At 33.2% G+C, this 12,236-nt stretch overlaps 1 protein-coding gene across 2 annotated transcripts; it reads left to right on the top strand.

The window, feature by feature from the left end:
- Positions 1-4,333: 4,333 nt before the first annotated feature.
- On the top strand, positions 4,334-11,356 carry LOC145563235 (UDP-rhamnose/UDP-galactose transporter 4-like). 2 transcript variants are annotated; one of them, XM_081623676.1, is made up of 6 exons: positions 4,334-4,661; positions 5,639-5,877; positions 9,018-9,202; positions 9,291-9,491; positions 10,268-10,429; positions 10,706-11,356. In XM_081623676.1, the coding sequence occupies exons 2-6, from the start codon at positions 5,754-5,756 to the stop codon at positions 11,039-11,041; spliced, it is 1,008 nt and encodes a 335-aa protein (XP_081479802.1). In that variant the 5' UTR covers positions 4,334-4,661; positions 5,639-5,753; the 3' UTR covers positions 11,042-11,356. The 2 variants fall into 2 exon arrangements, with proteins under 2 accessions (XP_081479802.1, XP_081479803.1); XM_081623677.1 differs by having other exon boundaries at positions 5,632-5,877.
- Positions 11,357-12,236: the final 880 nt, after the last annotated feature.

Here is a 12,236-nt window from a genome sequence, read left to right as displayed (position 1 = left end):
AAATTACAAGATATCTGATTTCTAGAATTTACAATATTGGTAAATAAAAAATATATATATATATATTAATTAAGTATTTACTTGTTTTAAATGTCAAAAACAATACGAAGTACATTACAATATCTTAAAAAATGTACATTAGGGAAGGGGAAAAAACTTATAATATTTAAATGATTTTTTTTTTATAATTTCACAAATTTGAGGAGTTTCAAGCATGACTATACTCAATACATGAGTGTATCGAATCTTAAGTCAACACATATTCATATTTTATAATTTGTAATTGGATTAAATAAATAGATGGAATCCTTTTCCAAAAATTTTAAAAAAATAAAATAATAATTAAATGATAGATGGAACGGTGACAATGTAAGAGACGATGAGGTTAGACAAATTGACACACCAAGTCAATTTATCTTTTATGGTATTACATTTTCGCATATTATATTGTCTTTTTTGTTTTTTTCTAATTAACACTACGCATCATACGCATGTGTCCATGATCTAATTTGTAGAGTGAGTCAATCTCAACGTAATGATAATGAAAATAACTACTTACCACATTTTATACGAACATATGAAATATTATATTTCAACTTCATTACCCCTTTTATTGTTTGCTTTATCCTTCATCTAATTTATTAAGACATAATAATAAAATAATTTTCCTTTACTTCATGATAAATACTCAAGATTTGAATACTAGTTATTAATAATTATCCCTCAAAACCTCAATGAATGACTTTATTATAATTCACCAAACTAATACGTATACGTTACAAGATATTGTAATTATTAGGGCACTAAATGTTAGGATGCTAGCCTTGTGTGTTTTGTCTTGTTATTAACAATGACAATACAAAACAAGATGCTACTAGATCTTCATTTCTCAACGCCGACGCTCAAAACAAGCTTACACATTTCATTCTTTTTTAGATCTATTTATAAAAACAAGCTAGAATAAAAAATTCATTGACCACCCTACAAAAATTGTGGAAAATATCTAATAAAATATAAATTATATAATTGAAATTAAAGAGAACTTATTTGAAAGATAGAAATAAAGGATGTAAATAATCTTGATCCAATTGTTGTAGTATGACTTATTGAATAAGAATTACAAATTACCTCATGTGTTATATGAAGTAGTTTTACATTAGTGATATATGTAGGTCGTGCACACAAGTTTTTATTGAATAATTAGATAGGTTATGAATATTGGCTAATTATGTTTACACATTGATACCTTAATATAAATCTAGATCACTTGATGTAATATGAACTATTATATATACTAAAAATTAAATTGAGTGGGAGGTTTTGATTTTGCAAGATTGACAATCAATTGGCTTTCTCCGTCAATTGCGACAAGAACTCTTTCTCTAGGGAAGAATTAGACCAAAAAAAAAAAAAATGTTAAAAAAATGATCATCGAGGGCGTGAAGCTACTCGAATGGCAAGGAGAGCGCCTGATTACTTCCCAATCATAAAGTTACAAGTTTCGTTGTCAATATTCGATTCTCAATTTTTCACCACTATTAAGTTGAGATGGTCGTATTATAACAGGTGTGGCTCATTGGGAGGACGGCTTTAACATCAATTATTTAGGAGGCGAGTATTGTTGATCAATGACGGATTGCCATTTGGCGACGACAAATGGTTGACAAAAAATAGTAATTGGCCAAATGGGGAAGGAGGAGGGCTGGCTTTGGATCGGATAAGTGGGAGGGCATGTGGGAATAATGTGGGATAACTCATAACTGGAACATTAAAAAGAAGCCTTAATGCGGTGGGGTATTTTGGGAATAGGCCGACACCGATTCGAAGGTTGTGTGATAAAGTGATGTATATTGTCTTTCTAAAAGATTCCTAAGGTTGGCATATGCCCATTTTAGAATCAGGGAGTTAGATACTTAGATTGTGTAGACACTCATGGATATCAGTTTAATTCAATTCAAATTAATTTTATGTAAATAGTTTGGATTTTTTCGTTATTTAAGGGCTTGTTTGGCATTATTTTTGGTTTTCAATTTCCTGTTTTTTTTTTAAACTAAAAACCAAAAATAGGAAACATGAAAAAGGTGTTTCCACTTTTCTGTTGTCAGTTTTCAAAATTATCATGATTTTAATAAGTTTAAATAATTTTTTATTCATTATGGGACATATATCACATACTTTTGAAAAACAAAAAACCACAGCAATGCCAAACGAATTCTTAGTTGTTCTATTTGATTTAACATATTGATCAATAAGCTGATTTAATTTTTAATATTCTTAATTGTTAATTGAAAAAGTCATATACATACGAGTACAGCTGTTAATTGTAGAGCCTTTTAAGACATCACTTAAAATTAGTGAATTTTTATCTTTTAGTTTCTCTCTCTTTTTTTTCTTTTTTTTTTTTTTTGGGTGCAAATGTGAATTGTGTTTTTATTGTAGCATAACAAGTTGTAGTAATTAAGATTATTACCTCAAAAACAAGTTTTTTTTTTTTTTTTTTTTTTTTTTTTGGCTGCAAATGTCAATTATCCTAATTACTTTTACCCAGAACAAGTAAACTTACACAACATTAAAATTGCCCAGACATAAATAAACATTCTTGCGCCTTTAGAATTGCTATCGGTATGAACTATCATTTGGGTAATAAAACAACTCTAGTCTTTATAAATACCTTTCAACCTTTGGTGTGTACATAATAGGTAACCATGTGTATAAAGTGAACATAAGTAATTTTAAATCATGTATGATTTCTTAGTCATAACCGACACCTATGGCACTATTTTCATTTACCCAAATTAAATAAATCATGAAATATATTCAATGATATATACGAAGTACATTGCCAAACTTATTGGTCAAATTATGAAATTAAAACCATAAATCAAACTACGTTGAAAATACATGCAATGGCACTACACATAGTTAATCTCCATGAAAATATGTTAGGTGAAAATAACTTATACAAAACATGAATAAAATATATTCTTCATTTACCGAATATTCGACTCCATTGACAAACATCATTAATTTAATCATCGTTTACTTCACTAAGAAAACAACTTCGTGAGCTCCATACCTCCTTTAATTTCTCCCTTAATTGATTGGATAAATACCAAATTAATTTAGGTCAAACACCATTTAAAGCATATGTGTGAGTTTGCACATATGCATCCATGTGAAGAAGGTTGGTGGTTTTGGGGATGAGTATATGTGAATATATTTATGTGCATATTGCTTGTGCATAAACATGCAAATTATTTATTAGAAGATGACAATTATGAAAAACTAATCTAGCTTACTTGGGATCTTGAGGTAAAATTTTAGGGTATGTACCCTAATATACACACTCCCATAGTTTCGTAATACTAAATTTGTTTCAAACAAATATTTCGCTATATATTTATCTTGGCAGTTATTTGCTTTAATAAATACAAAATATAAAATATTTCACTTTTTCATATTAAGACACGAGAATTACATTTGTTTATTCATTTCCTTACTTCTTTAGCACGTATCTTTACACTATTGGTCCACTAATTATTATTTTAAGTACTTTTGTTTCTATCTAAGATTTACCTTTTTTGGATTTTCTCTATCTCTTACTTTCCAATCATTTCCTTGTGTTCTAATGAAATGTAAAAAAATATCTCATTGGAAGTTAATTTAACAACTGTCAACATTCAACCAAAACTTCCACTAATGTTTTTCAATTTATATAATTCAACCTCATAAAAATCAATTCCAACAAACTATCCAATTAAGCACACATAAGAAAAATATAGAGATTAGATCTTACCTTACCTAAATTAGGCACATACATAACATATATGTTTATTGTGGCAACTCCACAAACCCAACACAATTCTCATCACAATTGATTCCAAGATCATTTATGAAAAAGACCATTAATTAAAGTTAATACGCATAATTAACTTGTATTTTAACTTATAAACTCCTCCTCTATGCTTTCATCTCACATGTTGATTTGACTTAAAAATCTAAGTAACTAATAATGAAAGCAAAGGAATAAACTTTTTGTAACCCCACCCTAAAACTTGCCACAACTTTTGGCCTCATAAATTAATGCAATAAATAATAATTAAAAGCATTAAAGGTCTTTAATTCATCATTCCAAAATTTTAAAACATACAATTAGTCCAATTTATACAACTTCTTCAAATTTGTTTGGCTAATCCCATTATAAAACATATTTATCAATTACAAACCTCATTATAAAATTGTGAAATTCTCAAGAAAAAAAATTGTGAAATTATACAAACCTCATTATAAAATTGTGAAATTCTCAATTACAATTTACAAACTTCTGAAGATCAAGGAAAAAAATAGTGGAAATTAATTCAATTTGTTTATTTATTTATTTTTATTTTTTTTTAATTTTAAAAATAGTAAACCCCAAAAAAACCATGAAAAGATTGAAAACACAAAACTTGTGCACCTCCTCACTCTCTCTCTCTTCCAATCTACGTCTCTTCCTAACCCACTTTAATGGCGATTACAAAACCCTTAATTCCCACAAATATTAATCACAGAATCTCCATTGAAATCTTATTTCTCTCACTACTTCACTCTACCTTACTCTTTCTTCTACTTTTTAGCCTTCTTTTATCAAATTCTGTGTCCTATTCTTACTGCAACCAAAGGTATGCTCTATGCAATTTCAGATTTTACTTTCTGGGTTTTGTTGATTTTTGGTAATACATTTATGGGTTTTGTTTAATGGCATTCCTCTTCTGGGTTTTGTGTTTTAGACTCCACATTTCTGGATTTTGCTGTTTTTGGATTTTAAAGTTCTGGGTTTTTGTTCTTTGGTGCAATGATTAGTTGGGGTTGAATAAAATTGATCTGTTTCCCAGAAAATTTCGAAATTATAATTAAATTACTGCTTAGAAATAATTAAAATGAACTGTGGAAATATTTTCTGGGTAATATATGAAGTATAGTTGATTTTTGAAATTTGACACTGTTAGAAGTTTCCCATTATTTGTTTTTATTAAAAAAGGGACAAAGTTGAGATTGTATTTTAGTGTTTCCAGCATGATGATCTAAAATAATTTGTGTTTATAGGTTGTGCCATGTTATGGGTGAATTAAATAATATAATCTGACATAACATGGAAAGAAAAGGGTTTGTTGCTTGTGAAAATATTCTTTTATATGGTAATGAATCATAGGTTGATATTATTATAAATTTTTAATAATAATAGTAGCAATAATAATGTAGTTAATTATGAAGGCAATGTAAGATCCAGTTTGTTGATTATTTTATTGGGGGTGCATTACCATAATTATTCTAGATCAACAAGGTAGGAGGGCCCTTTTAGTCTTTGAGACGTTAAGAGGAGACTTTTATATATATTTAATTGTTCTTGCTTAATTTTTTTTTTAATGAATACTTCATCATCAACTGCATAGTTTTGATACTACTAATTCAAAGGTGGGTTCTTTTTGACTAGTCAATCTCTGTCAATTTTATAAGCTGGGTTGCTTTGCATAACTATATTTCACATCTTTGAGTTGTGAGCGTGTCTTGCATAACTTGTCTTTTGTAATTTTATTGTCGATTTCAAGTTCATTCAGATCATTTAAGGCATCCTTTCTAATGTTGAGATAGTGTACAGGAGGAGCTGCAGCTATCATCTGGATTAGTTTTCGGGCTGTTTATCTGGCGTTGTTTCGGTCAGGATACACGGCTCTTCAGTGGCACTAAGGTCTCTGTAGCAGTGACTTCCTACGATGTCGAGTAAGGGTGATAAGAAAGCCGCTCTTGATGCAGGGGCATGGTTTTTTAATGTCGTCACTTCAGTGGGGATCATCATTGTTAACAAGGCCTTGATGGCAAATTATGGATTCACTTTTGGTGAGGCTTCACAGTTTTTAATTATACCTTTTTTTATGATTTTCTTGCTAGCATATCCTCTTTATCTTTGCTAATGATCTATAAATGGTTGACCTTTTGCTTTCTGCTGAACATGATTCATAATTCAGTTGTTGGTTGAGATTTAATTTTTATGGCGTGATCACTGGCATACCACCTACAGTAACATTTGATATTTATTAATGGGAAGGAAACTCTCCAATTTAATATATTGATTTATTAATTAATAGGAAATAAATTCTCCAAATTAATGCCTTACTCATAATTCCAAATGGCTGTGTTCAAGAAACTGTATTATTGTTTCTTGTTAATAATTCAGAATTTTGTATTTTTTTTAGCATTCTACTTCTTATTTCAATTTTAATTGATGGATCTTGCCATTGATGAAGTTTAGGAATCCAAATGCACATAGCTTAACTTTATCAACCACAAATTTGAGATCTATGATAATGTACTGTATATGAAGGAGATTTATAAGCTGTTAATATTAATGAAATTATGAATACAGAATAATTTTTTGTTTGCTCCTTCCTGCCTGATTTTTTTTTTCCTTCTCAAGCACTTTGTATCAAAGAAGAGTATTATTATTCTGTAACTTGAGGATTAGTGAGTAATTTGCCAGCATAAACTCTTTTACTTTAATTGAGGGTAGATGTGTAAGCTAATAGAATATAGATTGGCTGATGTTCAGTTTCAATCAAGCCTAAATTGCTAACGCGGACTCGACTTTCCGATATATGATTGGATTTTCTAATTGGACTCTGTCTCAATGTTAGAAACATACTTAAGTTTAATCTGGATGATTTATTTATTCACAAGAGAGTAAAATTCTTTCTTTCATCAGTGTCAAAGCGTGATCATCTGGTAGGATTTTCTCAATTTTGAATCTAAGTATGCGTTTTATTGGGCTGAATGTGGGCAAGTTCTAGCCAAAATGATAAGCAGACTTTAATTTTGGATTACCTTTTGATTGATATCAGAATTATGTAAAAGTAAAGTAATTTGATCTAGATTATATTGAGTTTGGTTGTGAAAATTTGGTCTAGATTTAGATTAAAACAATTTAAGTCCAAATATTATTTCGGAAAAGTTCAATCTGGTCCATTTAAAGCACACACCCCAGAGCATGAGGATGGATTCTTGACATGACAGTGTTGGTGCGAACAATGCACCAGGCTAGAGTGTTTAACAGGTAATCATACTGGGTAGAAGAGAGACACTCAGTTTACTATGTTGTTACTTTTGTTGGGGGGATGAACATGAGCCACCCATACTGTGGCGTTGGGAGCTAGACCTCTTATTCGAAATCTGCAATACTGAAGAAGCTCCACAAGTCAGATGGGTACTCCCTGAAAGACTGATTGTACCTTAGGCTAACATTGAGTATGGTACCTATAGGAGGCGCCGGGGAATTGCGCATCACAGCTTCATGTGACATGGTCTTCTATTGGGCAGAAGCAGAGTTGAGAAGTCTTGAACTTCGAAGCAGCATAAAGCTAGCCAGCACTTAAACTAACTCAATCAAGGCTCCGCTTTTATGCTTTACTTCGTGAAACACTTGATGTGTTTGCAAGAATGCTGAAATGCTGACTAGGAAATTGGTGGCAGCTTGCACCACCTATTGGCATCTGCCAACAATTTGACTATTGATGGGGGCCATTGGGCTTCCATTTTCATTTTCAGGGACTAAACTGACTGCGGAAGGAAGTATATGGTCAAATATATCCTCCTCAATTTTCACTTTGGGGTGTAAGATTTATATATTTGCCTTAGCATGATAAGAGCCTCAGTTTCATTTTACAGGCTAATCTTGGATTTTCAATGTAAGAGATGCACATTGTAGATATTGGGTAGGGTAAACCAATAACACCCAGAAGACGTAGATCAATAAAGGTTTTGACACTGAACTGAACTGCTGTCTGGTGGATGTTACGTTGTTGAGAGAACTTCTCAGCAGAAATAAGTAACAATTTGGAAGGAGTGGGAATTTTTTTTTTTTTGAAGAACCAGTTTATTTTAATGTCATATTTGAATTGCGATATGTTTTTTCAAAGTATGTGGTAGGCCATAGTAAAGAGGTATACTGAAGTACACGGGGAAGTGAGAGTGGGCCGGGCCGCCAGGGGATACAGGATTCTTGGGCAAGAATAGGGTTGGAAGTAGGAGTTAAGCCTGGCTTGCAGTAAAGAGAAGAAAGGAAGCTCAAGTAAGCCCGGGGATAAGGCACAAATGGGGAGATTGAGAAAAGAAAGGAGTTGGAAATAGGAGATTGGGGCAGAAGGGAGAAACATGTGCCCCTAGGGTCTTAGGTCCTCTCCGGCAGTTGTATAGCCTTTTCGACTTCAATAGTGCAACTCTCATTAATTTGTCGCTGACCCTTTAGTCAATATGAGTGTCCAACACTCTAACTCTTTGAATTGACATTATAGATTTTGGCTTCAACATTATTGTCATCAAAACTGTAGGGTATGGATTAGGAAAAAGGTTGTGTCACATTTCATAGGCCTGCTTTTCATGTGCTTCATTCCACACCATGTTTCATGGAATGCCCATAACTGGTTGTGTGATGCTTACACTGCCATACTGGGTAGCTTCAACTTGCTTCTCAGTAGTATTTCTGATATCTTTTGCCTCACAACTTGGATGTCATTACTGGGTTCTGGAGCAGAGAAGACCTACATAATGGATTGGTGGGCTACTACATCTATTGCTAATTGTTATGTAGGATGGAACTTCCCTTGGAATCTATGTGTCTAGCCTTTTCCCAGCACATTTTTACTATGAGGGAACCCCAATAGGGCGGCATCTCCAGGGTGTCTTAATTAAAAGCTTGGCCCAGCTGTTATCATATGGGTTTAGGTTGTAATGAGATAATATTAGCATTTGATGTTGGTAAGAGTCCACCTGGCTGTTGCCTGGGTATAGGCTGATACTTGACTTAAGCCTCTATGTAGCCAAGCTCTTCCCTTGCACTGACATAGATTAAGCTTCAATCAATTATCACCATTCAAGTGGTGTTAGATGTACCAGTGAAGTCTGCAACTTCAATTTTACAAATTTATTTATTATGAATATTTGTTATAGTATTTCTGCTTAACTGGTGGACCATTTTGTGTATGCAGCAACAACATTGACTGGTCTCCATTTTCTAACAACCACTCTCATGACTTCTACGTTCCGCTGGCTGGGTTATATTCAGCCTACACAACTACCATTTTCGGATATTCTGAAGTTTGTTCTTTTTGCAAACTTCTCCATTGTTGGAATGAACGTGAGTCTGATGTGGAATTCTGTAGGATTTTATCAGGTCAGTAAAGCTTTCCATCAAACTGAATTGATAATATACAATGCCAAAATTTAGCACTTAAAAGTAATGTGTTTACCTCATCTTTCAGATTGCCAAGCTGAGTATGATCCCAGTGTCCTGTTTTCTTGAGGTAGCATTGGACAAGGTGCGGTACTCTAGGGATACCAAGCTTAGTATTTTATTAGTCCTAGTTGGGGTTGGAGTCTGCACTGTCACGGACATTAGTGTTAATGCCAAGGGTTTCATTGCCGCTTTTGTGGCTGTTTGGAGTACCTCTCTGCAACAATACGTAAGCTCTAAAAACTAATTATTCTGCTGTTTGCTGCATGACTTGTTTATTTATGAGAGCCAGCTAGTTTGTCGTCTCCAGTTGGCTTTTATTTGGTTTCACTACCATTCCAGATATAGTATGATAAAGTTTGGATGCTTTGATTCAATATACAGTTATAATAGTCCTAATAGTCTAGTTTAAGAAAATGGAGGTCTTAACTCTTGAAAATACTGATTCTGGTTCTCCATAAATTGACAAGGTTCTTGGATAACCCAAAATCTTAGAATTTTACAGTGATACTGAACAGAGAGTGGTTATGTAAATCTTTGTTGTTGGCATGTCCAATTCTTTGACTTGTGTCTTTTAGAGTTTTATTTTGGTGAATAATCAATGATGTACAAAACAGCTCATTCTCAATACCACAACTGGGGGAGGTGACGGAGTTCTAGATCTCGTTCCTAATACCACAAACTGGGGGAGGTCCAGATGTATGCTTTATGAATAATCCTTGGCTTATTTACCTAATCCTTCCTTTTAAATTATGGATTTGCAAGCTTTAACTTTTATCATCCTCACTGGCATGTTCTTCAGTTTTTAAAGTTAGTTCAATCTCCATTTCAGCCATTAGCATTATTGCTTCTGCTGATGTCCTTGATTCTCTTGCATATATGTTTCTTCACCTTCATGTCTCTTATGATTTTTCCAACTAAACTGCTGCTGCTTCTGCACTGAAAAAACATCGCACCTTTTTCTTGTTTTGCATGTTCTTATGTTGATTCTGTTATCTTCTGCAGTATGTACATCATCTACAACGCAAGTATTCTATCGGTTCTTTCAATCTATTGGGCCGCACTGCTCCAGTACAGGCTGCTTCCCTGCTTATTGTGGGGCCGTTTCTTGATCATTGGCTGACTGGTCAAAGAGTTGATGCTTATCCTTACAGTTCAGTATCTTTGGTAAGTAATTTTGCATGGTGTGTTTACATGAAATTTTTGCCCTTTTGGCTTCCATTGTAGCTCTTCAAATGAGAGGAAACTTGTATATCTCATGCTCTACTTGTGGTGACACTTATTTTATGTTTTAGACACTGACAAGCTCTCAATTCATATCCTTTTTTTTCTTTTAATGCTAATTTGTACCCTACTTTTAACGAGATCTTTTTGGGAGCTGCTGCTCATCTGTTACTGCCGGTTTTCTACAATCCTAATTATGTTAATTGCTTGTTTCTGCAGTTCTTTATTATACTGTCCTGTACCATTGCAATCGGCACCAACCTGAGCCAGTTTATCTGCATTGGTAGATTCTCAGCTGTGACCTTCCAAGTACTTGGTCACATGAAGACTATTTTTGTCTTGGTCATGGGATTCACTTTCTTCGGCAAAGAGGGTCTCAACTGGCACGTTGTTTTGGGCATGATTATTGCAATCTTGGGAATGATGTGGTATGGCAATGCTTCATCCAAACCCGGAGGAAAGGAGCGCTGGTCCCCTCCAGTCTCTGAGGCGGAGACGCAAGATCTTGACAAGTTACTAGGGGCTGAATCCAATGAACCCAATGGGAAGGTATAGATCTTTACTGAGGCTCAGACTAAACAAATAAATATGGCACACTAGAGAAAACGGCTGATGAGGAACAAGTCTTCAAGAATTTTTCATACCTCCTTTATAGTTTTTCATATTATAGCTCTTAATTTTATTTTTCTCCGTAATTTTATACCGTTTCTTAATACTATAGACTATATAGTGAAGATCAGATATATAGCATGAATACCTCAATTGTTTTGTGAACAGATTAGCATTTCATAACTAAACAAATATTCAGATGTTCTTTTGGTTCTCTTGAATTCTAATGACATACTGTTAAACCTTGTGGTTGCGGTTCTATTTTCTATCCTCTATCCGTAATGGAGCAGAACATTTGCTAGACCTTAGCGTTGAGGTATATAATGGACCAAGTCAAATGCCCTGTCGATCTATCTACCAGACTACCACTAATGTAAGGCTGTGTATCTGTTTCATTAGTTGCCATATAAAATACGTTTATACACCGGAAGTGTTACCTAGAGGCATCGTCAAGGGGTAATATTGATGCAAACGTAATTCATATGTTACAGTTACACGACCGGAGAGGTGTCGGGTCTCGTATAAAGGTTGGTGTTGGTCCGTAATAGATCCATAGGCATAGGGGAATTTGCATTAATGAGAAAACTGAAATGTACATGAGCATGGTTTTGTGAAATAAAGAAGGTAGGGTATGAACAAATATAATACTAGCCAGTAGTAGATGATGGACCGGCCATTTTCATGGCAGTAAATGCAAGAGTATGTAGTAGGATGATGGAAATGTCGTTTATAAAGAGTAATGTCTATCAGATATATATACTTCTTAGTTCTTATGGTAGTGGTCCTTTCTTTTACCTGTTTGATTTTGTACATTTAATTATTTGCTCAAATAAACTAGGAGCAGTAAAACATTAATACTTTGCCTAAGTTAAGATATAGTTTTATATTTTGTTATTGGTTCTTTTTTCTTTTTTTTTTTTTTACAGTGAATGATGAGTATATCAAAAACTTAAGTCTATGCTTACCTCGAATCATTATTACTCTAGTTACTCTGAGTTCAAAATGAGTTTTTGATGTTGCAACTTTAATTACTCCCTTTGTGCAAAGTAAGATAAAAAAGTAGAGAAAAAAATTAGCGAGTAGTGAATGTAATCCATAATTAATTAATTATCGGTTATTCCGTAACATATTTGTGAAAGTA

The sequence above is a fragment of the Chenopodium album genome, chromosome 10 (genome assembly GCF_948465745.1).
Source record: "Chenopodium album chromosome 10, dcCheAlbu1.1, whole genome shotgun sequence".
NCBI lineage: Eukaryota > Viridiplantae > Streptophyta > Magnoliopsida > Caryophyllales > Amaranthaceae > Chenopodium > Chenopodium album.
This window is presented reverse-complemented; position numbering and strand designations above follow the sequence as displayed.

Bases quoted from the DNA above. Each gene is read 5' to 3' on its own strand.
- LOC145563235 (XM_081623676.1), top strand. From the start codon at position 5,754: ATGTCGAGTAAGGGTGATAAGAAAGCCGCTCTTGATGCAGGGGCATGG. The intron at 5,878-9,017 runs GTGAGGCTTCAC...TTGTGTATGCAG, and splicing joins AAATTATGGATTCACTTTTG to CAACAACATTGACTGGTCTC. The intron at 10,430-10,705 runs GTAAGTAATTTT...TTGTTTCTGCAG, and splicing joins CTTACAGTTCAGTATCTTTG to TTCTTTATTATACTGTCCTG.